At 41.4% G+C, this 27,786-nt stretch overlaps 1 protein-coding gene across 8 annotated transcripts in view; it reads left to right on the top strand.

Moving 5' to 3' along the window:
• ryr2a (ryanodine receptor 2a (cardiac)) overlaps positions 1–27,786 on the top strand; it is a 235,045-nt gene that overhangs the window by 191,561 nt on the left and 15,698 nt on the right. For 5 of the 8 annotated variants that reach the window (XM_047609637.1, XM_047609636.1, XM_047609633.1 and 2 more), the window contains 18 exons: positions 12,668–12,685; positions 16,966–17,046; positions 17,321–17,409; positions 18,189–18,317; positions 18,541–18,645; positions 19,204–19,285; positions 19,559–19,717; positions 19,846–20,000; positions 20,368–20,583; positions 21,507–21,779; positions 22,116–22,322; positions 22,419–22,724; positions 23,288–23,358; positions 23,641–23,788; positions 23,981–24,067; positions 26,503–26,772; positions 26,975–27,105; positions 27,467–27,509. In XM_047609637.1, the coding sequence (XP_047465593.1) occupies positions 12,668–12,685; positions 16,966–17,046; positions 17,321–17,409; positions 18,189–18,317; positions 18,541–18,645; positions 19,204–19,285; positions 19,559–19,717; positions 19,846–20,000; positions 20,368–20,583; positions 21,507–21,779; positions 22,116–22,322; positions 22,419–22,724; positions 23,288–23,358; positions 23,641–23,788; positions 23,981–24,067; positions 26,503–26,772; positions 26,975–27,105; positions 27,467–27,509 (2,570 nt within the window). The remainder of the gene's footprint in view (positions 1–12,667; positions 12,686–16,965; positions 17,047–17,320; positions 17,410–18,188; positions 18,318–18,540; positions 18,646–19,203; positions 19,286–19,558; positions 19,718–19,845; positions 20,001–20,367; positions 20,584–21,506; positions 21,780–22,115; positions 22,323–22,418; positions 22,725–23,287; positions 23,359–23,640; positions 23,789–23,980; positions 24,068–26,502; positions 26,773–26,974; positions 27,106–27,466; positions 27,510–27,786) is intronic. The other 3 variants (XM_047609639.1, XM_047609638.1, XM_047609635.1) reach the window with 1 other exon arrangement.

Raw genomic sequence — 27,786 nt, 5'->3', positions numbered from 1 at the left:
TGTCTGCAGTTCGAATGGCGTAAAACCCGTGCTTTGGTTAATGGAGCTCCTAATGGCCATGAGTGTTAGTGGTAATGCATCGAGCCAATTCATTTTGGTCTGTGCACAGATTTTTGCCAATTTGGTTTTGACTGATTGATTCATTCGTTCCACTTTTCCCTGGGATTGTGGGTGGTACACTGTACCGAACTTGTGCTGCAGACCCAGCATCTGTTCCACCTGTTGGAGGTCTTGGTTTTTAAAGTGGGTTCCGTTGTCCGACCGGATTCTCTCCGGAAACCCATGTTGAGGTATATAGTGGTTTATTAAGAACTTAATTACCGTTTTACTGTCTTCTCTTTTTGTCGGCCACGCTTCTGGCCACCCCGTATAGGCATCCACGCACATGAGGAGATACCTATACCCCCTTACTGGATTGATCATGTCAGTGTAATCGATTATTATTTCTTTACCTGATCGAGTCTCCAGTGGGAAACGCCCGGGGTGTGGCTTCACTGTTGGTCTGGGATTGTACTGTACACACTGTTCACAACTTTGTATGTGTTCTTTACACATGTCTTTTAGGTATGGATGCCACCAGTGTCTCAGATTATGCATCATTTGTGTGACTCCCACATGTCCTACTCCATGTGCCTCCACCATTGCTCTTTCCCTTACCTGAGGTGGTATTACTGGTCTGCCATCAGGTCCTCTCCATAACCCTTTTGTCTCCGTACATCCTCGAGCCTTCCACAGTGTCTTTTCCTATGGGGAGGCTTCCTGTTGTGCGCTTGCCACCTTTTCTGTGTTTACCTGTCCCTCATATTCTGTGTTCATCATGACGAGGTGTGGTGTATATCCTGCTGCTTGTTTGGCTGCGGCATCTGCTGCGTCATTACCTACTTTCGTCGCGGATTCATGTTTCTCGTGTCCTTTGCATTTTATCACTGCTACTTTCTGAGGTAATAGTAATGCTTCTGCAAGTTGTCTCATTTCCGTTTCGTGTCTGATGGGTTGACTGTTAGCTGTGAGGAACCCTGCCCTGAGCCACTGTTTGAGTTCTACGTGTACTGCCCCGGCTGCATATGCAGAGTCAGTGTATATGTTTACTATCTGGCCTTTTCCCTCTTCCAGAGCTGCTATCACTGCCAGGACTTCTGCTCTTTGTGCTGATTGCTGTCTCTGGATCCTCTCTGCTCGTACTGTATGTGTTCCTGTCTCTGTCTGTTCTACTACTGCGTAAGCTGAGACCAGTCCATCTTTGTCATGTCTGTAGCAACATCCGTCAGTGTATAAGTCACGTCCCCCTTTTATTGGTTCACTCGATAAGTCAGGTCGTACTTTTTCGTCTCGGTGCACTCTTTCGGTGCACTGGTGTGGTTCTCCGTTGCTCATCTGTTCTGCCATGTTTATGCCTTCATGCGTGAACGTGAGATTTGGGGCTTCTAAGATTTTGCTCAATCTGCGTTGTCTTAATGCTGTTAGTGTGAAAGTGTGCGAGTTCACGTATGCTACCACGCTGTGTGTTGTTAGCACGTTAAGTTGGTGTTCCATCACTATGTGTGCTGTCTTTTGAATGAGTTTTGCTACTCCAGCCACGTGTTGTGTGCATGCTGGGTGTCGTTTTTCCATTGCATCCAACATTACGCTTACATAAGTCAGTATTACCCTCTCTCCCCCTTTTCTCTGGTACAGAACGCCATTAGTGCATAGTTCTGAACCAGAGACATCTAGATAGAATGGTAGGGAGTAGTCTGGAATGGCGAGGTCAGCAGCCGCTGCCAGGGCTTGTTTAAGGGCGATAAACTGCGCTTCAGCATCTGTTGTCCATTTGAGTGGGGCAGAGAGGTTACGCATACCGTGTTCACGGATGAGATCACGTAATGGTTTAGTGAGGCCGCTGTAGTCAGGGATGTAATTCCTACTGTAACCTATTAGGCCGAGGAAAGAGAGCATGTCACGGACAGTGTGTGGTTTGGGATGCTGTAGGATTGCTGATTTATGTTGTGGAGATAGGCCAGAGCCTTTTTGTGAGACTTGTCGACCTAAGAATGAGACCTGTTTCCACGCTACCTGCAATTTAGGTTTGCTAACTTTAAAGCCGGCCTTAGCTAGATGCGCGAGTAGCGAGCGTGTGGCCTCGAGGCATGTAGGTGCCGTTGGCGCAGCGAGTAGGAGGTCGTCCACGTATTGAACGAGAGTCACGCCTTCAGGCAGCACACAGTCTGCTAGGGCTGTCTTCAGAACTTGATTGAAAATACCGGGGGAGAGTTTAAAGCCTTGTGGCAGTCGCGTGTAGCGCAGCTGCTGCCCTTTGTAGGTGAACGAGAAAATGTCCCTACAGCTAGTATGGAGAGGGAGGCAGAAAAAGGCATTAGCTAGATCAATACACGTAAACCATTCCTGTGAGGGCGAGAGATTAGTGAGAGCGACGTATGGATTTGGTACAGGGACAGTGTGAGTCTTAAGAGCCTTGTTAGCCGCTCTAAGGTCATGTGCCATGCGGTATTTGCCGGTGCCTTTCTTTTCAACAGGGAGGATTGGAGTGTTCCAAGATGACTGAGATGGTTCTAATACCCTCTTTTGTAGTAGCCCATCTATAGTGTCTTGTATGCCGTCTTCCGCCTGCTGTTTGTGGGGATATTGTCGTAACCAGATTGGATAATCGCACTGTAATTCAAACGTGACTGGTTCACACTTAATGAGACCCACGTCCGTGGGATCTGTAGACCACAACGTGTCTGGCAATGTGCTAAGCATGGCTGAGGTGTCTGGGTGATCTGTCCACTCACGCCCGTGGTGTCTGGATATCTGCGCATGAGTAAGTGTGGCGGTGTCTGTGGCTGTTATCTGGATGCAGTACGTTTTAGTCGAGGCAGAATACTGCACCTGAGGGACGGACGTTTGCGCCCAGTCCGTCTGTTGTAAAGAACGTTTTACGATGCTACCGAGCTCTTTAGCCTCATGTTCTGGATGTAACGCTAGGGAAATGTGTGGTGCCGTTTCGTCCGCCATTTTATACCAGATTAGTTGTTCTGTGGTGAGGTTAACTCCGGCGGCTACGCCTTCTGGAGCAACGTATATGTTTTGGGAGTGGACTGTCCACTCTTTACCTTCTAATTGTTCCTGGAATTGTTCCTGATACCACTCACATTGTGTTCGATCGTAAAACAACGTTACGTGTGGAGGGTCGGGAGGAGACAGGAGCGGCTGGAGCTGTGATATCCAGGGCTTCCACGCGAGGTAGGCCGAGAGAATGCCCCCCCTCTTCGTGGTCTCAGGTCTCAGTAAGCCCCAATAGATGTCGGCCATGGGATCAACGACCGGTTGTATGAGATATTGTCCATGGTCCGAGACCTGTTGACAGCATGGCAGACGGGTTCCGTCTGGTAGATGGACTTTGAGGCCGTCAGCTGAACACAGGATTGTCGCCCCGAGTTTAATGAGCAGATCCCTGCCCAGTAGGTTAGTTGGAACAGCTGGGGAGAACACGAACGGGTGTTGTAGAACCTGGGTGCCCAATTTTGTGCGTAATAGTTTGGTGAATGGCAGAGTTGTCTTTTCCCCAGAGAACCCCATTAGTGTGATACATTTATTCGATATAGAGTTCTGTGGTGCCCGTCTGATTGTGGACACTGTAGCCCCTGTGTCCACTAGGAAGATGGTAGATTGAGTTGTTCTACCTGCATTGACAACACCGGTTCTGCCGTTTGGGTGTTGTCGGGGTCACTCTGTGGGGTGTGTCACTCATATTGGGGATAGTCACAGTCGTCACCCCAGGCTGGAATTGGGTCACTCCCCCTGGTGGTGTGCTGGCAGGTGGCAGTGGTGCCGGAGTGGCGCCGGAGGTCCGTAGCCACGGCCTCCCCCTCGAGGCGGTCTTCCACCTCCTCGGTGGTGTTGGGCGTAGTGTGGGCAGTCTCTGGCCCAGTGCATCGTGTCTCCACACAGGAAGCAGGGACGAGGACCTCCGTAGCCCCTCCCGTAGTCTCCTCTGGCACCCCAGCCCCTAGTCGCCCGTCCCCTCCTTTGGTAGTTACCTCTGAGGTAGCCTCCTGGTGGACCAGATGGATAGAGCGGTGGCTGTGGCGCCCATGGAGGAACCGGGAACAAATCAGGAGTATTTGGTTGAGGTTCGGTAGACACCATTACTTTGGACACGTTTTTTTCTTTCTTTTTGTCATTTACTTTATTTCTAGCGTCAGCTAGTTGTAATTTAAGCAGCTGCGCCTGTAAGTCAGTTAACTCTTTGCCCTCGTTAAGTGCTTTGTCTTGTGCGGCAGTGAGGTGATGGACGAGGTGTTTTGTCAGGACTGGTCAGTGTCATAGGAGGTGGAGTCTTAGTCGTGCTCGCCGGTACAGGTGCTGGGCTCGCAATTTCTCCTGTGGCTATGTCGTCTATCTGCAGTGTACCTTCTGTTACGCGTAAAGTGGGGAATATGCCGGGTGTGGGTGTCTTAGGTGGGGCGTATGGAGGAGGACGAGTGTGGGTGTCTTGTGTGGTTACCAATTCTTTTGGACCTCCTTTGTCCTTTTTCTTGTCCGCCGAATGTAGGTGCGTAGTACTCTGCCACCAGACCGCGAGCTCCGTCCAGTCCCGTCGTTCCTTGTCCTGGGCCTCCGTTTCAGTTTTTATTTTGGACTTCTGCAACAAACCTGCCTGTTTTCCCTGCTCTACTAGATCTGCTACCTTAACCTCACATTCTTTTTGCTTTTCCCACAACCATTTGCCTAAAGGCCCCTTATCTTCTAAGGTTTTCCCTTTAAACCGAACCAATTGTTGCACCCTTTCTTTAGCTTCCACTAGTTTCTTGGTTTTATCCTTCTTATCGCTAACGGCTTCTGCTGCACGGAACATATTATTTATTTGTACTCCAAATGTCACCCACGCAGAGCGCGGACGACCCCAACCCCCGTCGTCTATTTCTCTCTCAAACTCTCCTTCCATTATGCCTGTTCTTCTCTATTAGTTCTGAGGCCAGCCGGTGAATTTATGGAATACACCCGAACCACAAGCCTTTGGGGCGACTGTTTGAGTACGATAGCCTGAGTGATATCTAGTGACTTGTTGCCACCGTTAGGTTTCCCGTCACGCTGAGAGTTTGCGTTATCACTAGGTTTCCGCTCTCAGTTTGTCATATCACTTCAGACACTATCTAGTGTACTTGCGGCGCTCCTGACACCTCAGAACTTCTCCACCCCGTATTTCACACTTATTTTATTTCACAGTCTCGTAACGAACACACAAACACAGAGACAACGCGATTAGAGCTCATACATATGTATATCACAATCCCAACCTGAGACGCACTACTCTCTTTAATTTTATTGCCAATTCTTATATGCCGACTTCTTCGTGAGGGCTAGTCCCGCTCCACAGGAATTCCACCTTATTAGTCCGCAGACTATACTACTTTAGGGGAGATACCCCAGGGCCTCAAACCCAACCCCACCTGTAATTTCAGGTATTCTAATTTAGGGGACTATAACCCCAAGGACTCAAACCACAATGTGTAATTTCAGATATTCTACTTTAGGGGACTATAACCCCATGGACTCAAACCAACAATCTGTAATTTCAGATATTCTATATGCCTAACCCAGTTAGGTCTTTTCAGGTAATTTGAGGGTCCCCACCCCTCGGGGCCCTAACCCAGCTCACTCCGTGACCCCGTCGAGCCAACGGTGGGTCCGCCACGACCGGGATAGTCGGCTGTAGCCCTGCTACAATTTAGAATGCACTTACGTCTTTTAGCGGTTTTCCTTTTTCCTTTTTCTTCTTCTTCTCTTCTTTAGTAACCCTGTTACTTTATTTCTCGTTGTACTCGTCTGTTCGTCTTTTACTGATGGCACATTTCCGGCTTAGAGAGACATTTACTTTAGTGTTGCCAATAATGCAGATTCGATAAACAGGTTCTGCTTTACCTTAGTTTCGAGCGCTCTGTCTCTTTTCGCCGTTGTGTGTCGATCGTTTAAGTCGAATGTCCTCGCTCCGTTCTTCCTTCACATCCCGGACGAGCCCCCAAATTGTTGAGGAGGAATTTTAGCCCTGCTTTCCTCTCCTCTCTGGGGCCGTTGATGTGAGGAATAAAGAGACGAGAGAATGACGTCGAGTACGAGTATTTATTCACAGTCTGCAGAGTGTGGAGACCACAGTACATACAAAGATATGAGTCTGGATCTGAGTTGCCTTCGCGGGAGCAGTTCTTTTCTATTACTACAGTCTAGGGTGTTTGTCTACTTCTGATTGGCTCATCTACTTCTCCTCTTTGACACACTTTCTCTGTTAGATTGTGGTCCGGCGCGTCCTGCTCCTCCCGCGAGACATCTTCAGAAAATACATTGTGACCTTTAAGTACATGTTGTTCTCAATACAATCATATCATTCGGCCTTCAGTGTTTTTCCACTTCTGCACGCAGTACATGTTCAATGCATTCTGTTCCAGTGATTATGTCCCATATATTGCATAGTGAATCACTTCTAGTAATTAAACCTGATTATTAAGGCACTCATAAGCACGCATACATTTTACTGTTCCCACAGTTGGAACACACTGTGGTACCAGACCCTCATGAGCATCAGGTGAACAGTATTGTACTGCAGAAAGTAGTGTGTTGCTACAAAAATGGCGAGAAAAAGGCAATTAACAATGGAAGAGAGACAGACCATCATAACACTTAAAAATGTAGGTCCTTCCTACAGGGAAATTGCAAAGAAAGTCAAGGTGTCAGTGAGTACAGTTTTCTTCACCATCAAAAGGCACTCAGAAACTGGGAGAAACTCTGACAGGAAGCGGTCTGGCAGACCCAAAGCCACAACTGAATGAGAGGACGTTTCTGAGAGTTAACAGCTTGCGTGATAGGCGACTCACAGGACAACAGCTTCAAGCACAGCTTAATAGTAGTCTTAGTAAGCAAGTCTCAGTTTCAACTGTGAAGAAAAGACTTTGAGCTGCAGGTTTGACAGCAATGGCTTTCTTGCTGCAACTCATCCTAAGATGTCAGAATAAGACAAAGAGGCTCTCCTGGGCCACGAAACATCGCCATTGGACTACTGAAGACTGGAAGAAGGTATTATGGACTGATGAATCAACATTTTAAATCTTATGTTCATCACGCAGGGCCGTCGAGTAGGCGAGAGGATGGTTCCACAGTGTCTGACATCAACTGTCAAACATAGAGGAGGAAGTGTGATGGTCTGGGGCTGTTTTGCTGGATCCAGGGTCGGTGACTTGTACAGAGTGAGCAGCACCCTGAACCAAAACGGCTACCACAGCATTCTGCAGCTCCATGCAATACCCTTTGGTATGCACCTAGCTGGTCAGAGGTTCACCCTGCAGCAAGATAATGACCTAAAACACAAGTCCAAGCTATGCCAAAACTACCTCAGGAAAAAAGAACAAGACGGTAAGCTTGAAAACATGGAGTGGCCTGCACAGTCTCCAGACTTAAACCCCATCAAGCTGGTTTGGGATGAACTGGACAGAAGAATGAAAGCCAAGCAACCTACAAGTGCCACACATTTATGGGAACTTCTGCAATAGACTTGGGAAGAACTTTCTGAAGAAATTTGATTTCTATTGTAGAAAGAATGCCACGAGTGTGTTCAGCTGTTATATCTGCCAAAGGCGGCTACTTTGATGAGTCAAAAGTTTAGAATACATTTTGGTCTATAAATTAATTCCATGATTTATTTTTCAACTCAAATTGCTTATTAGTTCTATGCTGTCATTTCAGAGTGCAATGACACAATACACTGAATATTTTTCAGTTAAAAAAAAAAAAAGGAAAAAATGTGGTGTTCTAAAACTTTTAACTGGTACTGTACATTGGCAAGGTTGAAGTATTCTATGTTTAGTCCAGGTATGTGCAAGACAAGCTAACTAGGACCAGTTACATTACCAAGTCACAAGAGCAGATGCTGGTGGTGTACTGATTTGCAGGTGCTGCAAGTCCAATTGTTGTTGTCTTTGTTAAATGAACTACAGTTTAGAGGGCTGCATTGGGATGCAGGACCCAACTCAAATCATGTGGGAGTGGGTGGTGTAAACTTTGAAACGGGCGGGAGCAGGCGGCTAAAAAAAAAAAACACTGCAGGATCGGGACGTAGCCTAGTGACAGGATGTCAACAAATGGTGTCGAAAGGAAGCTCAAAGAAGGTATTTACAGCACTAAGACAAAGCAAGGCAAGTCTGACATTTGGAGAAACTTCTCAATTGTCTGTGACAAAGATGGAAACGAACTGGACTTTGTTAGTTGTAACGAATGTCCAAAAATACTAGTCTACAATGGACACAAATCCAGCACCTCTGGGTTGAGGTGACACACCTGCTCTGTTCTCCAGGAAAATGAAACAAACTACCCCATGAATCTCTTTATTAATAGCCTATAAAATTACATGTTTTCTCCTGCAGGACTGGGAGAAGACACAAAATCAATGCATTTCTATTATTGTGCGGGCATAATATGTTTTGTGGGTGATGGCGGGAGTGGACATACACATTGCGGGAGTGTAACACACACATTGTGGGTGCGGCCGGTAATGGTCAGAAATTCAATGGGAGCGGGCAGGAGCGAGATGAAGAAAACAGTCCCACGCAGGGCTCTACTACAGTTGTCTTGGCTGTGTAGTTCCAGTTTCGTTGAGGAGGGTCCTTGGTTCTCCTTCACAAGTTGAATAGTTGTTCTGCTTTGCTTTGTGGCTCTGTTGCTTGTTAACTCAACTACTAGACTTTGTGTCATGGTAGTTGGTTCCGTCCTTAAGTCCTTTGGTAGGCACTCGCGTCGCTACCAATGTCCAGTCCAGTGGAGGCCTCTGCTTTTTGCAGGCCTCATGGAAGTTGGAGAGAGAAGAGCAGGGAGCAGCCACTGCTGCTGTGGCATGAAAAGACTTAAGAGCAAGAGAGAAGAGAGGGGCATCTCTCCCTTTTATTGGCTTTATGACCTCAGAGGTCTTGGCCCTACAGTGACCAATGGGCGTCAAGAGTGGAGGTTTTACACCTAGGTGTAAAAAGGTGAAGGCTGCTGGGAGGTTGAGTTCAAAGACCTTCTTTGTCTGGGGAACAAAGAAGCCATGTGGCCTTGTCCTCCATTTTGAATGGGCTGAGTCCCAACAGCATACTTAATGCAAGTGTTTCCAGAAGGCTAGTGGGAACATTGCTCCAGGTCCATTTTTGTAAAACTCTCTTGCCATTCATCCCCAGATGTTCTCAATCAGATTTAAATAAGGGGAACGTGCAGGATGATCCAAAAGAGTGATGGTATTCTCCTGGAAGAAGTCTTTTGTCTGGCAGGCATTGTGAACTGCAGTTTGTCTTGTTGAAAAACCCAGTCCTTACAACACAGACAAGGGCCCTCAGTCACAAGGGGTGCCCGCTGCAACATCTCCACATAGCCAGCTGCTGTTTGACACCCCTGCACAACCTGAAGCTCCATTGTTCCGTTGAAGGAAAAAGCACCCCAGATAATGATGGCGCCCCTCCACTGTGCCACTTAGAAAACATCTCAGGTGGCATCTCCTTATCATGCAAGTAACATTGGAAGCCATCAGGACCATGAAGGTTAAATTTTTACTCATCAGAGAATAAAAGTTTTTTTCCCATGTTTGGTGCTCCTTTGTAAAGTCCAAACAGGCTATTTTGTGACGTTGACAGAGACGTGGCCTTTGAAGAAGTTTTATGTTTTTGAAGCCCTTCCCTCGCAGATGCCGTCCGATGGTTATTGGACTGCAGCCAGCACCAGTAGTGGACTTAATTTGAGTTGAGGATAGTCCCTGTATTGGTGGACAACATTTTTTGGGGGGGGGTCTACCACTTGACTTTTTTGTTCCATAACCATCAGGATCATTTAAGAAATTCAAAATTACTGTCTTACTGTGTCTCCTCATCAGCAATGGCACGTTGTGAGAGGCCTTGCCTATGCAGCTCAACAATCCTGCCATGCTCAAAGACAGTGAGCTTTTTTGCTTTTACCATCAGGAGGTCTTGACAGTGTGATTTGTCTTAAACTTTTGATCAGCTGATGAACAGCCTATTTCAGTTAAATTGTTGTTTTCAATAAATTGCCCGCTCAAAAATTTTGGTCTTCTTTATGCATTTTGAAGCCCAACTTAGAACCTACTTAAGATCCAACGATGCAAAAAGCAAATTCTTGCAGTTTTGTACCTGGTCTTAAGATTTTGATCAGGAGTATATACATAACATGTCATAGCATGCACTGGTAACCCTTTAGAAAGTGACTGTATATATAATATATTTTGTAGGATCACTCCCTGTGTTTTTTCTCACTTCACTCATCATTCTGCTATTTGCTTTGTCATAATTGTCTTTGCATCATTTGAATGTTTTGTGGAGAATGCATCAAGTGGCATTGCTTTATTATCCATTGTTTACAACCATTATCATGTATGTTTTCATGGTGTAAAAACATGTGCTTATAATTTGATGAGTTTCAAAGCATAAATATTTAAAATTTCAGAATTATACATTCCAAAATGGCAATTCATTGCCTTCATATACCAGTCAGGCATAACATTATGATCGCCTTCCAAATATTTTGTAGGTCTCCTTTGTGCCTCCAAAACAGTTATGACTCATCAGAGAATGGACATGGACCTTGATCAGTTTGGGATCTATTGAATTTGGAGGCCAGGTCAACACCTTATGCTATTCAACTGTTTTGGTGTGTGCCCATATCAGCGTCATTGCTATGGGATGGGGTGCCTGGTCTGGTCTAGGTGGGTCTAAGTAGCATCTATGAATGAAAGTTTTCCAGCAAAACATTGCATTGTCACAAGATGATCAATGTTATTTACTTCTCTTGTCAGTGGTCATAATGTTATGCTTGATCGGTGTCTACTATATTTAACATTGAAGGACATTGTACTGTTTGTTTACTATTTTTTAGTTTTACATTTTAAAATAAAAGCACACAGGTTATTTTTCTACTTTCAATAATAGGTACTTATGAGGTAATTATAGTTCCAAATGAATATTAAGTTGTTATAATGTTAAATGGATATAATAACTGTTTTTCTTACAAATCTGATTTCTAAAGTGGTTTAGTTTAATTTAAAGCTATTTTTATTTTTTGTTCAACTTAAATTCCAGCTGTTTTGTTCTTGTATGTTACATTACTAATGTATTTTGTAGTTTGTTCAAACACTTAAAATTAATGTATTCCCACTCAACAGTCTGCATCTATCTGTCTAAATCAGTTTTCTAGGTGATCTTATTCAAGCGAATACCTATTTAAAGAGGTGGATTCGCATTACTTCTCAAGCAATTTAGGATGAAAAAAGATTTTTTAAATAAAAAGCGTGACATAGTACAAGGGAGTACATTTCTTTCAAGAGACTTTAATATTTGATTAAAATTATATTTTCCCATACTTGTTATTTGAATAAAAGGTAAAAAATCATGCTATGATTACTATCATACCAGACCTCCACCTTAAATGTATCGAAAAAATCTATGGAATATCCTCAAATGTAAAAGGGGCAACAGTATAAGCTGATCTGAGTCATCATAAACAGATAAGATAACTCTTTATTTATCACTTAGTAGGGACTTATACATATTAAAAATAGAGCCTCATTTGTATTAATAAATTAACAAGTTATCAAAAAAATAATTCATCCATGTGACACTCCAAGAATATCAAAGTCTGATGTTGAGTCGGCCCATTTTTCAATGTCAAGGATGGAAATCACACTGCTCAACCGAATAAACTTTCCCAAGAATGCTGTGATTCCCTAATTGTTGGAGCACACCCTCCAAAAAATGGAAATGGAAACTACCATCCTGGTGGCCACTCCACTGGTACTGTTCCCCAACTCCACACAAGTAAGTCAGCCAAGACAGCCTAACAATGTCCAGAGCCTTCAGCTCTCAGCTCAGCATTACAGGGTGAATCTCTTCCATCCCCACCCACTTGCAGTTTCTTAACTACTTCATCTGCCGGGGTCATTGATGAGACTCTGTGTCCTTAGACTCTACCTCCCTGGTTTTAGGGAATTATGGCAGGGGATCCCCAAAATGCTCTTTCTAATGCCTGAGAAGTTCCCAAATCTGGTCCAGCAGTTTGTTTTGTGCCTAGAATCAGTTTGCTGTTAAAGAGATCAGCATGCCCAGGACCTCTCTATTGCCTGCTGCCATCTCATACTGCAATGAATCTCCATGTCTTTTCCCCCTTTGCATTAAAGTGGTAACCAAAGAAAATTAACACTTGGAGTATTTTCATAAAAAGTAATTTTGTTACTGTGAATGGAGAAATACACAATACTTGACAATATTTTACATTTTCCATACTCTTTTCAAAATTACAAATTACTGTACAGGAAACTTAGTATTAATTCTTCTTGTATCTATTATGATATTAAGTCAGGATGCCAACTACAACTGTTAACTGGTTTTTAGTCATAATTTTTGATTATTTTTTTCTTCATTTTGTACAAAATTTACAAACTAGCTTTTAGAAAGGCCCCTGTTCAGAAGAAGTTAATCCACCAAATGAAGGGTCTGCTGCACAGGTTCTCTTTTTATAATATTAACCAAACAACCACACTTTAAGACTCTTTTCCTTAAATGTAATGTTTTCTTTTGTTTCTTACTTTCTTTCTCTCTTTCTTTCTCCCCTGTTTTCCTTATCTCATTTTAATTTACTGCACTTTCTTTCTTTTCCTCCCCAGTCATCACTCATGAGCGTGGTAATTATGCCTTCTGTCCTTTTCTTGTGTGTTGGTGGGTTTCTCACCACAGTTGGCTAGCTGTTGTGTCAGTTCTGTCCAGGTCCTGAGTGTAGACCTCCAAACCTTGTTCTTTATCAGCTCTGTGTCTGTAGTTGGTTTCCAGCCTTACAGTCACCATTGTTATCCCTCTTTTTTGACTGGGCCAATTATAACTCACGTTCTGGTTGGTTCTATTGGACTTTTTATAATGTTTTAAGGCTTAGTCCACTCATGAATTTAGATTAGACAAGTTCTGGAATGTATTTGGCAGATTCTAAAAGACATGTTCAGGCCGACTGAACAGGTTGCTATCTAAAACTATCCATGAATGCCTGCCCTTCAGGATTTGTACAGTATCTGGCACATTCTCACAATATATTTTCCTTCCAACATTGTCATCTGTCAACCCAATTCTCTCAGTCTTACAGCCTCTCTCAAGTCAGCTGGTTTTGTTGTCTCAGTAATGGAGATGTTAATTGTGCTAGTTGTTATCTGTGAAGTGTACAATCCCCTCTCTGTTCTCAGCCATTATGTCCGTCTTTTTCTGACTCACACTTATATGGCAAGCATCGGTACAAAAAATGACCAGCTAGGGAACCAGATATTTTTCTCAGGTAGTCTAATGTAGACACATTTGAATTCTAAAATAAATAATTAGTAATATTACTCTATCATTGTTGCTAGGGTCTGCCAGGTTATTTTGTTTACATTCGAGTGGCCAATCACTGTTCTAGAATTTAAACTCTTCTCTTGTTTTTCATTATTTAACTGCAGTATGAGTTAAACTAACCTAATATCAAACGTTTGACCTAAGTTCCCAGGGTTTGCAAGCCCATGTTTTAGAACTTGTATTAACCAGCTCTCTGTTTAAAGGGTCCACTCTCTTCCCAGTTCCCAGATTCTGACACTGTTGAGCTCCTTAAATGCTTCTCACCGACTATATTCCCAATCTCTATCATTCTATTTCTGACAATTGAGGAAGAGATGGGAAAGAGATGTTCTGTATACCAATATTCCTGTCCACGGTTTGAGTTCTTTGTGTGGATGGAGAGACAAAGCCCTGAGTAGTCCATTTTCAAGAAGAAATCCCCAGCTTGAAGCCTTGAGCTCACCTTTTTTATCATCTTCTTTTTTATACTAAACATCATCACATACACACTAATGCCATCACATGCACAATAACACACCCTATCTTGCTACAGCACTGAGGTATTTCCCATTTCCTCAGACAACCACAGCAAATTGCTTAATCAGTCTCAGGGAGACCCATGCCACTGAATGTCTTAATATTTTCCCAGTTATGATTTTCTGAATTATTTATTACATTTTGTTTATTATAATAATATAATAAATATATTTAGCAGTCACGTAAGTTGCACATTTTATCCATATTTTTTAATTATGATAAAAAGATTTTTAATCAGATTATTAATATTATTTTAAGTACTGCGACCTTTTTATAATAAACAATAGTGCTTTTTATTTTTAGTGTCATTGTTAAGGTCTTGGTTCAGTTCTTGCAGCCCTATTCCACTTGATAGCATGTCTGAGATCTCAACTCCGCTTGACAACCTCTACAGGGGACCCGGTGAGCTGGCAAAGACTTGCAGTGTTGCGTTGAATGACCTACCTATGTGAAAAGAGAAGAGGTGTGGCCACAGGAAAATAACAAGCATAGAGGTTTTGCAAAAAAATTCTGCTTTGCGAAGGTTCTTACATAGAATTTTTGATGGTTATTTTGCATACTGCAGTTTGCACTGCTGAACTCTGTTGCAATATATAGGATGGTGAAATAGTCTTCAGAGACATGGGTTGGGGAAAACAGTCAAGTAAATTTTATTTATAAAACACAAGCTATAAAATCAGCATTGCAAAACTATAAAAAGAACAGGAAGAAAGAAGCCAGGAATTAGGGCTCAATAATATTTTCATTGTTTTAAGGACAAGGTATATAGAGGCCATTATTTGCAGCATGTTTATTTCTCATCTCCTTTCCCCCCACAGTAAGTGTTGTACTTGGGACTGGGCTGTTCTTAGCTGCCTGCTCTTCAAGATTGGGATGAATTTATTCCTTCATCTTTTCCTCCTTCTTTACCTCTTTTCTCTGTTGCTGAGCTGTTCTGTAGTCACTCCATTTAAATAACTTTAAATCACTTTTTGATTTTGTTTTGACTAATTTCCCCCCAATACTATGTAATGAACATGGTTGTTGTAATTGTTGGCATCCATTACTGTGTTTGTTAACCACATTCTTTCATGGATTTTTTTCTGCTTTGGGTTTACTAATTTTTTTCTACATTCCTTTGACATATCTCTGGATACTTGATGAATATGTACTTCCATCATGTGGTTTGTTACTGAGGTTTGAAGCCTGAGCCTGAAAGTATGAAGTACACACTAAATAGTGATTTCAGCCTAATCATACCTGAATAAACTGCAGACAGCCCAATTAACTTTGTATTCACAATTAAAAGCACACAGCAGCATTACAACAGCATTCTGGATTGTAACCATAAAAATGGTAAATAGCATTCTGTTATTTCGTAGCAAATAACTGTTTACTTGCATTATACAAGTGAACATGAACTGAGTCTCCTCAGTCTGTCACTTTAGGCCAGGGCAAGTAAGACTAGACCTCTGACATACCAAACACATAATGAAATTTACACTTTGAGTCTTATTTTAGACCTACAGATCTTTGGCCCTCAACCTAGTTCAATTTGTTGTCATATTGTATGGATATAATCCTTTTTTGTTTATCCTGGTGTCTGTAAGATGTTGTGAAATGTGTCATCTGCTTCCTTTTGCATTCCATTGTACAAAGCAGTATGGCTCAGTCAGAGCAGCTGGCACCAACATCAGTGTATTTGTGATATACACTTTATTATGTACACCTTCCTAGTCAACATTTGGACGTTTGCCTGAACTTCCTTCAGTTCTTTGTGGTATACTTTCAACAAGGTATTGGAAACATTCCTCAGATATTTTGGTCCATACATGATAGCATCACACAGTTGCTGCAGATTTGAAGGCTGCACATCTATGATGCAAATTTCCTGTTCCACCACATCCCAAATGTGCTCTGTTGGATTGAGGGATGGACATGACCAGCAGCAATACTTAGGTAGGCTGTGGCATTTAAACCATGCTCAGTTTGTACTAAGTAGCCCAAAGTGTGCCAAGAAAATATCCCCCATTACACCACCACCACCAGCCTGAACCAATGATACAAGGCAGGATGGATCCATGATTTCATGTTGTTGAAGCCAAATTCTCACCCTGTCACCCAAAATTCGCAGCTGAACTCAAGATTCAGACCAGGCAACGTTTTTTCAATTTTGGTGAGCCTGTGTGAACTGCAGTCTCAGTTTCCTGTTCTTAGCTGACAGGATTGGCACCTGGTGTGGTCTTCTGCTGCTGTAGCCCATCTTCTTCAAGGTTGGACGTGTTGTGCTTTCAGAGATGGTATTCTGCATTCCTTGGTTGTAGCGAGTGGTTATTTGAGTTACTGTTGCCTTTCTATCATCTCCAACCAGTCTGCCCATTCTCCTCTGACCTCTCACATCAACAAGGCATTTTCGGCCACACAACTGCTGCTCTCTGATCATTTTCTCTTTTTCAGACCATTCTCTGTAAACCCTAGAGATGGTTGTGGATGAAAATCCCAGTAGTGAAATACTCAGACCAGCCCATTTGGCACCAACAACCATACCACGTTCAAAGTCACTTAAATCCCCTTTTCTTCCCATTCTGATGCTTGCCATGTGATTGGTTGATTAGCTCTTTGTGCTTACAAGCAATTGAATAGGTGTACCTAATGAAGTGGCAAGTGAGTGTATGCATAAGTTCTTAAAGCCAAACCATGAAATGAGCCTGAATCCAGTCCTGACTGTAAAATGCTGCTGTTTAAAAATCAGTCCCTTTTATAACACCACTAGTGCTGTGGTTGTCCAGTGCTCATCTCAAACTGTGTATGTATTTGTGTGTAAGATAGAAATAGTGTATCATGGCCATGTGCATTCCACTGACTAAAATAGAAAATCTTGGGGATTTCTTGTAATTTGGAACCATTTCTTATGCCTTTTGTCTCTCTTTCCCCTTCCTTTATGTCTTTTGCGCTCTGTTGGTGTTTTTTTGTTTTTTCATTTCTGTATACATGTGTTTGTTTCTATGCATGTGTGTGCATTTATACATGTATGCATCCCTCTGTATGGGCTGTGTGTGTTTGTGTGTGGGCTGTGTGTATTGTCTCTGGCCAGGTGAGAAGGTCATGCAGAATGATGAGTTCACCTGTGACCTATTCCGCTTCCTGCAGCTGCTATGTGAAGGGCATAATTCAGGTGTGTGCAAGTGTGGTTATTGATTCAATCAAGAAATAAAGCTAAGCAGATTTAGGAATACTTTTTAGAGAAAGTTGTTGACATATTCTGTTATCCTAAAATTAATGAAAATTTGTACATATATATAGTACATATAGTACATATATAAAGTTTTACATGTCCAATTTAACTCAGATTAATGCTCAGAGAGTCATCAATCTTTTACTGAAAGTTACTTGTACTGTAGGTAGCCTTGAACATATTTCCTGATATATTTTGTGGTAACTTGTTTCAGACTTCCAGAACTACTTGAGGACACAAACGGGAAACAATACCACTGTTAACATCATCATATCTACTGTTGACTACCTTCTCAGAGTTCAGGTTTGCCTTTTTCTATTCACCACTGCTGGTCCGTAGATTAACCTAATCAAAAAACAAAACAAACAAACAACAACAACAACAAAAAACAGAACTCACTTACTACTCAGTTATTTCAGAATGTCCCAAGTCTTAAACGAAATTCCTAAACTAAACTCTTTTTTTTGCTTTCCATTTGCTGTAATCCTTTGTTGATAGTAAATTTTTATTCACTCTACCTATACTAACATCACACAATGCCTTTGGAAACCATACCTAGCCAATCTATCAAACAGCATGACCTATTTCACTGGGAGCTCCTTTGAACACATACTATGTATCCATGGGTCCAGTTTCCAAATGCAAACATCACACTTAAATTTCAACGCTAGATTTTTAACAAGTTATATGATGAAGAAATAAATAAGGAATATCCCACATATCTCCATAAAATGGCCTTTGAGTCAAGTGTCTGGCACTAAATAAAAAATCAAATGCTGGGAAAACTACCTGCTAAAATAGCCCTGGTTTGTTCTCCTGTTTGCTATGTCAAAAAATTCAAATGTCGAAAATATTGTTGTGAGGTCATTCTGTTTGTTCCATATCCATGTTCCATGTCACTTATTTAAAAATGTAATACTGCCAATTTTAAGGAATTGTACTGTTTAAATTTCACTACTAATAGCAATATTGTTGGGGCGATCATAATCAAATAACAGTGAAACCTATTTAAAGCAGTATTTTTTTTTTTCTTCTACCCCTCTCACTCCCATAACTTGCCCCTCTGCTTTACTCTCCTCCAGGAGTCTATCAGTGATTTCTACTGGTATTATTCTGGGAAAGATGTTATTGATGATCAGGGGCAGAGGAATTTCTCAAAGGCAATTCGTGTGGCCAAGCAGGTTTTCAATACTCTCACAGAGTACATCCAGGTAGGAGACAATTATCATCACTGTCATCATTGCTATGCTTAAATATCTTGGATGGATTTACAAATGGACAGACATGGATGGGTTTATTATAATAGATGTTTATGTATATGTAAATGTCACAAATGATAGATGTAAATGTAATATATGCCTGCTTACATATTTCAATCTGGGAAAGTACTGCTGAATAAAACCAACCTGATTTTGACTGTTATTGATGTTGTAGGGTCCATGTACTGGCAACCAGCAGAGTTTGGCCCACAGTCGACTGTGGGATGCTGTGGTTGGCTTTCTACATGTCTTTGCTCATATGCAGATGAAATTATCTCAGGTGAGTCAAGTGAGTTTTTTTAATCTTCTGGGAGACTTCATGACTGAAATACAGTTAGGTCATATAGATTTGGACACAGATGGAATTTCTGAAAATGTAAGAAATTTGTTCTGCGGACCTACAATGTGTGAACAATGGAGCTTTCACAGCTAGTGAAACAATCCAAATTAACAGTTTTGTACATTGTGAGAACAAGAATGTAATGTTGAACTCTCACATTCCAAAGAATACATCATCATCTTTAAACCACTGGAGGTGGTGCAAATCCACACTTTACTATTCATATTACCCAATAGTAACTGAAGAAAAAAAGTTGGAACAATTGAAAATTGTCCAAACATAAATGGACCAAACTTTAGTCCTCACTAGAGGCAGCAAGGATGCATTCTTGCCATCTCAAGTGGCCCTTCTTGTAGAGAAGCGACTTGATACTGAAGCTCTCTTACTAGTCAGTTACTCAGTCATAAAGCTCATCTTACTGATGTTTTCATATCGTATTTCGATTTCAAAGTAATTAGCTGATAAATTCTTGATATTTCATTTCCATTTTCACTTCAGGACTCAAGTCAGATTGAGTTACTGAAGGAACTGATGGATCTGCAGAAAGACATGGTGGTCATGCTGCTGTCTATGTTGGAGGGTCGGTTTGCTTTTAAATCTACATCTGTATTAAATACCAAAGCAGGAGTTACATCCGAAATAGCTCATAAAAAGGTCCTGTGCTGAAATATGTTTAATGTTTAATGTGTTTGGAGGACGCTGTTTTTGCAAAGTACAATTCTAAAAATTCCTCCCAAAAACCTTTGATTATTGCTTGATCAGTCATTACAAATATTTAGCTTTTGTCTTGTGTGGGTGGTGAAAAATGTTTCGTTGTGGTTTGTCATATTAAATATGATGGCTTGTTCCGCAGGCAACGTTGTGAATGGGACTATTGGGAAACAAATGGTGGACATGTTGGTGGAGTCCTCCAACAACGTTGAAATGATCCTCAAGTTCTTTGACATGTTCCTAAAACTAAAAGACCTGACATCCTCAGATGCCTTCAAGGAGTATGACCCTGATGGAAAAGGCAAGGTTTTAATAACATATATTCCATCATATTTGTCATTAAGGGATCAACTATTTGAAAATTAAGACCACTTACATGAAGAGAGCTCCTGATGGCTGATAGATTTTGTGAATGAACTGATACTGTAGGTGTCATTTCCAAGAGGGACTTCCATAAGGCCATGGAGAGCCATAAACACTACACACAGTCTGAGACTGAGTTTTTGCTGTCCTGTGCTGAGACTGATGAGAATGAACTCCTGGACTATGAGGAATTTGTGGAACGCTTTCATGAGCCAGCCAAGGTAAATTCTAAATGAAAATAAGGTTTATAAATGTTTATAATTCTGTAAATCTGTCCTCAAGAATTCTTATATTGTCCAAATGTAAGGCATTCAGAATGATTAAACTCCTTAGAGAAGTGTATCAGTAGGTTTATCTGGAGAGCCCTATTGTTGTTTCTATTCTTTTCTGTTTTCTGACTTTCATCTGTTAGACTGGGCGAAGGGGATATCTGTGTTTTTTTTGTTGTTGTTGTTTTTTTTGTTTGTTTTTTTACATTTTGTAGTTAGATCAGGTATTATATCTTGATTCAGTTTTAATTTAAAACTGCAAATTACAGTAAAGCAATTCATGTGCAAAATCACTTTTAACTGAACTGTTTTTTCAAAGGACATAGGCTTTAACGTGGCAGTTTTGCTGACCAACTTGTCAGAGCACATGCCTCACGATGCCCGGCTACAGACCTTCCTGGAACTGGCAGAGAGTGTCCTTAACTACTTTCAACCATACCTAGGCCGGATCGAGATCATGGGCAGTGCTAAGCGCATTGAAAGAGTTTACTTTGAGATTAGCGAATCTAGTCGGACACAGTGGGAAAAACCTCAGGTACAACACATTAATCGACAAATATATATCTTATTAGTATTATTATTATTATTATTAGTAGTAGTAGTATTGTCAATGGCACAATGGTTAGCGCTGATGCCTCCCAGCTCCCACCTCCAAAGACATGCTCGTTAGGCTGATTGGTGACTCTAAATTGACCCTAGATGTGAGTGTGAGTATGAATGGTTGTATGTCTCTGTGTTAGACCTGCGATAGGCTGGCGTGTATCCCACTTCTCACCCATGACATCTGGAATAGGCTTCAGCAACCCCCATGACCCTAGTGAGGACTTAGCGGTAGTAGACGATGAGATGAGATTATTATTATTATTATTACTATCATTATTTTAAGGAGTAAAGGGAGCACTCCTGTGGACCTTTTATGATTCTGTGTTGGCATTAGCAATCTTCTATGGAGTGCTCTGCTAGAGCAGCAGCATTTCAGCTGCAGACAAACAGAAACTGAACAGACTGGTGAAGAACACCGGCTCTGTTGTACACAGCCCTCTTGACGCTATGGGGGTGGTGGATGATTGGAAGATGGTAGCAAAGCTGTCATCCCTGATGGAAAACCAGTCCCACCCCCTTCATGGCACTGTAACAGGAATGGACAGCACCTTGAGCAGTCGACTGCTTCACTAATGCTGTGTGAAGGACCAATACCACAGATCCTTCCTTCCTGCTCCTGTGAGGCTGTACAACCAAGCCTGCTCCCAGTAGACCATATATGTCGAACTAGTATTTTGTATTCATTTGGTATTTTATTTTTTATGTCTTGTATGCACTGTCCTTCGGAATGTGTACTGCTGTAACACTGTCCTCACTGTGGGATAATTAAAAGACGATATTATTTAATTGCCATAATCGGACTATTTAGTTAGTTTACAGTCTTCAGTGTTCATAGCTGCTTTGTTTTCTTTCCAGGTTAAGGAATCCAAGCGTCAGTTCATCTTTGATGTGGTGAATGAAGGGGGGGAGAAGGAGAAGATGGAACTGTTTGTGAATTTCTGCGAAGACACTATATTTGAAATGCAACTAGCAGCTCAGATGTCTGATGTTGGTGAACGCTCAGTAGTTAAAGAGGAGAGTGAGCAGGAGAAACCAGACGAGGAGAACCCTGACACAAGCTTCTTCTCTGTTACCACTGTTCACATGGCACTGATATCTCTCCAACACAACATCACACTGCTAATAAAGGTGTGAGCACAGTCACCACTGACTGCAGCTAACAGTGTGCATATAATTGTGAATTGTTGTGAGAAGCATTTGAATATTTATTTTAACAAGTTTATTTTAAAAGCTTGTAATGAGAAAATTTCCACCAATTTGGACTATGCCTTTTATAAAAGTATTTGAACACTTCTTTCAATAAGTCAGTCAAATGATGGAAGTTTCTCTCAATGTATGGCAACTTAACTCTTTTACTAACTTTTAGAGGTTGCAATATTATGGCTGCAGAAATATATGCATGGTGATGTTTAAGATGTGCTCTGTTCAGCTACATGGAAGAGACTGTCTTTGTCTTGTTTACAGGTGCTGTCTATGAAAAGCTTGAAGAAACAGGTGAAGAAAATAAAGAACATGACAGTGAAAGATATTGTGACAACCTTGGTCTCCTTCTACTGGTCAGTGCTGCTAGGACTCCTCCATGTGGCGTTCAGTGTGACTCGAGGATTTTGCAGAATTCTTTACTGCGCCTGCATGGGAGGAAATCTGGTGGATGGGGCCAAGGCCATAAAGGTTTTTAAATATCATTTTATATAAAAAGAAGAAAAAAAATGTCTTAGTCCAGATTTACTTGGGCGCTATTCCTTAATACCTAAACTATCTTCCCAGGTGTCAGATTTGCTGGCCAACATGGTAGACCCCACCCAGGATGAGGTGCGGGGTGAGGGTGAGAACAGAGAAAAGAGGCTATCTGATCACAGCTCCCCAAAGGAGGATCTAGCTGACCTGTCAGTTAGCACAAGTGAAACTGACCTGTTGTCTGACATTTTTGGTCTGGACTTACGAAGGGAGGGGGGACAGTACAAGGTCACCCCCCATAACCCAAATGCCAGCCTTACTGAACTCCTCAACACCCCTGTTCCCTCCCTGACCCCACCTCAAGAACCACAGAATGAACTTAGAAGAAGGCATCAGGTGAGTTGAGATGCTGTATTTTGAAACGCAAAACTACAGCTTATTGTTGCCTCGCTTTTTTCCTTTTTATCAGTTTTTAAAAAATGGACAAGTATAGATGAATCATCAATGATCACAAATATTTATCTTCATGGTACGTGGCTGACAATCCGACTGAACATGTGAATTAGGAACATTTTCCACTGAAGCTGGCTGAAACAAAACGCATCTGATGGCTCCGCTGGCTGTGCTTGGTGTTCCTTACACACAAATTGGATTAAAACAAGCAATAATTTTTCGACTCTTTTGTTGGGTTTTTGATGCTCAGAAAAAATGTATGTATTATTTTACATGGATTTTGCAAGGAAACATTTTTGCCAGTGTGCATCATATAATGAACATGGAAGTTACAGTACCAAAATCACACTTTTTGTGGTTGCCAGATATGCACTAAACTTCACGTTAATTAATCCTGTAGTTGAAGATGAGACAAGAGACGAAAATAGAGAAATGTCAAAGGACGATTCACAAGAGTTAAATTGCAAACAATTGAGTTGTTTGTCTAAAAATATTTTCTGTTTCAGTCGAAAAACTCTTCTTCAGGGGAAAATGAGGCAACACCAGAGACTCAGTGTGAACCTGAAAAAACATCCGAGTACGTAAACATATTTGTTGGATAAACTGCTTTACTGTCAGTTCGGACATACTGTATGTGCAACACATACACTGGACTGAAATTTCTGTCCTTTCCTTCTTTCCAGTGCAACAATTTAAACATAGAATCTACACACACTTAACCCCCCAAAAGGGTTGAAAAAATCAGTTTAAAACATAAGAAGCCTTTTGGAATATAAGTGAAATGCTGGTACATTTAAGTAAAATGTGTGAAGCAATTGTGCAATATGAGTGTAAACTTTTTTTTTTTTTTTTTTTTAAGTGGTTGTGAAGAGAAACAAGAGGAACAACAAAAGAATGAGAAAATTAAACCAAAAGTGAGAAGGCATCACATCTCAAAGTCTGATGAACCTGATCTGCAGGGGTCTGCCTTTTTGAAGAAGATCATAGCCTACCAGAGGAAACTACTGGTACAAGAAACTTTGTTCTTTTGTTCCAACACTTTCATCAAATTAATCATATGGTTAAACTAAGGCTGGATTTTAACTGAAAAAGATGTGTTGGCATGAAAAGCACAAATTTGAAGCACTTGGTTTATTTGTGTTTGAAGTGTTTCTTAGACTAACACCTAGAACCATGTTCATTTTTCTATGTCCCTGCAGAACTACTTTGCCAGGAACTTCTATAACATGAGGATGCTGGCCTTGTTTGTTGCCTTTGCAATCAACTTTATCCTCCTGTTCTATAAGGTAATGGTATACCAAGGAAAATCTGCAACCACTTAGCCTACTAGAGGCAACTAGGCAAGAGACGAGGTACACCCTGAACAGGTTTCCAGTCAATCTGAGGGTTAGCACAGAATGTCAAACACCTACGGCCGAATTAGAATCTCCAATTAAATCAGCAAGCGTGCCTTTGGACTGTGGGGGGAAAGTGGAGAAAACCCAGACAGGCACCTGGCAGGCACAGAACCCAAAAGTCCTCCCATCCTCCCATCCCAGCCAGTGCACTACTGTGCTAACGCTGTGTTAACGCTGGCTGTTTGCTCACTACTTTTACAGTGTCTTTCATTGGCCTACTATGCTGAAAATGGTAATAACAATGGTCGACAGCCTTGTGAAGAGTTAAAATCATACTGAATGATTCTTTAGCAGTAGTTTAACTCTTCACATCTTCAAAGATCTGCTCAGGAGTCTTATATAGAAACAGTTCTTGAACAACCACATTGAGAATTAAGAATTTGTGAATGTGTTGTTAACCCCAGTGTTATGTTCCTCTTTACATCTCGCAAAAGAGACCACCTGGCAATCAGTAAACCAACAACCCATGGTGCATGTGTGGCAAAAGAAAAGCATTTATTTACAAGTTATTTAAAAAGGTTTTCTGAAATGTGGGGTAAAGAAAGAGCTGTGAGGGGTTGTGCCAAACAAATGAAACAAAGCATAACAAAAAAAAGACCTGGCTTATCACTTTCTGATGTGAAAAACAAAAGAAACAAAATGCCTACTTATCTTCTCTACAACTGGGCTTAAATAAAACTTATGCTGATGGCATCATCCACTAGTGTTGTAACAGTGCAAACTATGTGAGTGCAGTGTATAGGGTATCCTGACCTTACCTAGGCTCTACTTTTCCACCACAAACCTTTAAAATCAAACAATAGTAGGGTCCAACAAGCAGGAGGACAAGAGGCAAGAAGCAAGAGAGGGATAACAGGGAGCTGGAGGCCTTTAAATTGCTTCCTTTGTCTCTGATTGGTCAGCTGCCAAGGGGAGTGAGCCAACATGGCCTCATTCTGGAGTTTACAGGTGGCAGCCAATCTTCCAACATCCACCTGCAGGAAAAGAGGGAGAGAGAGACACACAAACAAACCTTCCACTCTTGACACATAACACCCAGTCTGAAAGCACGTCCCTTAGCTGGACCAGGATCACATAAGTCATCCCTACTATAAGAAAAGTTTAAGTCTAATCTAACCTTAAAAGTAGAGAGTGTTTACCTCCTGAACCCAAACTAGGAGCTGGAGTGGCCTGGTAGCTCGGAGCTATACCTTTCATTTCACTTAAATTTAACTTAAAACTGTAGGAACCACAAGTAAGCCTACATTTTGAAAGAAGCTATCTATTATAATGATATAATACTGTGAGTTCTTTGTGATATGATGCAGCTATATGTATGTAAGGAGAATTACATTCTGGGGTTTACAGGTTGCCAATACAGAGAAGGTAAAACCAAAGTATTATGTTCTCTAATGTTAATTCTCACCAATGCTCTTATGCAAAATTTTAAGTCAGATGGAGAAAAGTGTGCTGTTGTATCTGGCATAAAGAAGTCCGGTGAGCTGCAAGGTGGGTTAGAATTGGACTTGTTTGCCCACAAATCTCACACTTGATTGGACTGTGATATGATGAAGTCAACCCCTTGAACTTGTGTTCCTCAAACTATTCGTTATCATTATTACACTTAACATCAGGGAGCCTTGTCCTTGTCCGCCCTGTCATGGTTGTGGTTTTAGATGCTCTGATGTCTGGCCATCATAAAGTCACAATTTGACCCTTGACAGACTTGCTCAAATCCTTTTGCTTGCCCATTTTATGCTTCTAACACATCAACTTTGAGGACAAAATGTTCATTGGCTGCTGCCTAGTATATTCCATCCATAGACAGATGCCATGCTACCAAGAAACTCAGTTGCATATTGCTGAAATCATTAGTAGTTAAAGTGCGACCTATTGTCCTCGGGAATATTCAGCGACCAAATCTGTGCTAAAGCAGTATAAGTATTACACTGCATGTAGGTTATGAACTGAACGTGGAGAATGTGACATTGTTGTGTTTACTGTTTACTTTAGATTTCCATTTGTAACCCCTGTTGTTGTTGTGTTTTTTTGTCAAATGACATGAAAGTGACTGGACACAAATACAACTACGGAAACACTCAATTACTGTATTAAATAAAACACAAAATGTACTACAGTCATCAAGTACTTCTAGAATATTTCAACATTAATAACTAATAAAAATTGTTGTCTTTCAATCTTCCAATGCTGGATTAGACCACTTATTGGCATAAATCATTATTTTTTTCATTTTATGCCCTCTCACTCTATTGTAAGATAACATAAATAAACCTCTCTCTGATAAGTCAATTTATTCTTATGAATCTTGAATTTGTCCTTACCAGGTTTCTACTTCCTCATCTGTGGTTGAAGACCGGCAAGTGTTGGATGCCACTACCCAACCAGATGGCAATGGTCAGTGGTATCCCCTAGATGGAGAAACATTGGAGCCAAGGCTGGAGAGGATGGATGGAGCTGGGGAGCCCCTGAAGCCTGTCACAGTCCGTTTCGTCCTGGAGGAGAGTAGTGGATACATGGAGCCCATGCTACGTATCCTGGCCATTTTACACACAGTCATCTCCTTCTTCTGCATCATTGGATACTACTGTCTCAAGGCAGGATATATGTGTTACTGCAGAAATACATAAATTATTATGTTCAATTTGGTATTTGTCATAAGTAACCATTTATTCTTCATTTTCTACACTTCTGAAATATTTTCAATGTCATGATTTGAAGTTGTTGAAATTAATTAGCACATATGTATGCTTGTCTGTGTGTGTGTCTATGTTTGTGTGTGGGGATTTGGTACTGTAGGTGCCACTGGTGATATTTAAGCATGAAAAAGAGGTGGCCAGGAAGCTGGAATTTGATGGCCTTTACATTACAGAACAACCATCTGAGGATGACATCAAAGGACAGTGGGACAGACTGGTTATCAACACCCAGTGAGTAGATCCTGTGTGTTTTGATGGGATTATATAATTTAGGCACCTGAAAATCTAGGAATAACTTTGAAGTTTCCATTATTGTGGGTGGTGGTTGTTCCCATGGCGTACTTTGAAATGAACCAATTCTGGGGACACCTTAGGGGTATCTGGGTAGCTTCCCTGAGGTTTATATTCAAGGTGACAGAAGTGACGTAACTGACGGCCACTTTTGAGTGGCTAATGTTAACATTAGCCAGCAGACACAACATTGGTGTGATTTTCTGTTTCCATAGCAGTTCTTCACAGGTACATGTTTATCATAATGTGCACAAGATGCCTGTATAAATGATGTAAATCAGCGTTCTCCTATGATTTTCAGATCTTTCCCCAACAACTACTGGGATAAGTTTGTGAAAAGGAAGGTAGGTATCACTGTTTATATAGATGTGACAATCTACACATCTTATGTAGATGTGTGGATCTATGTGGAGAAGCACTTAATGATATCAGTCATAATTAATCACATTTCCAAATGAATAATAATTTCTAGCCATGGGGCAGCAGAGAGTATGCTTGGGCCCTAGCTAGAATAATCTATGGCTGATAGATTAATCGTAGGAGTCAATACACCCAGATGAGCCTTGACAGAAATTAACATGCAGATATTTTACAGACTTGCACAGCACACACTGTGGTAAG

The sequence above is a fragment of the Mugil cephalus genome, chromosome 16, assembly GCF_022458985.1.
Source record: "Mugil cephalus isolate CIBA_MC_2020 chromosome 16, CIBA_Mcephalus_1.1, whole genome shotgun sequence".
In the NCBI taxonomy this organism is placed as follows: Eukaryota; Metazoa; Chordata; class Actinopteri; order Mugiliformes; family Mugilidae; genus Mugil; species Mugil cephalus.
This window is presented reverse-complemented; position numbering and strand designations above follow the sequence as displayed.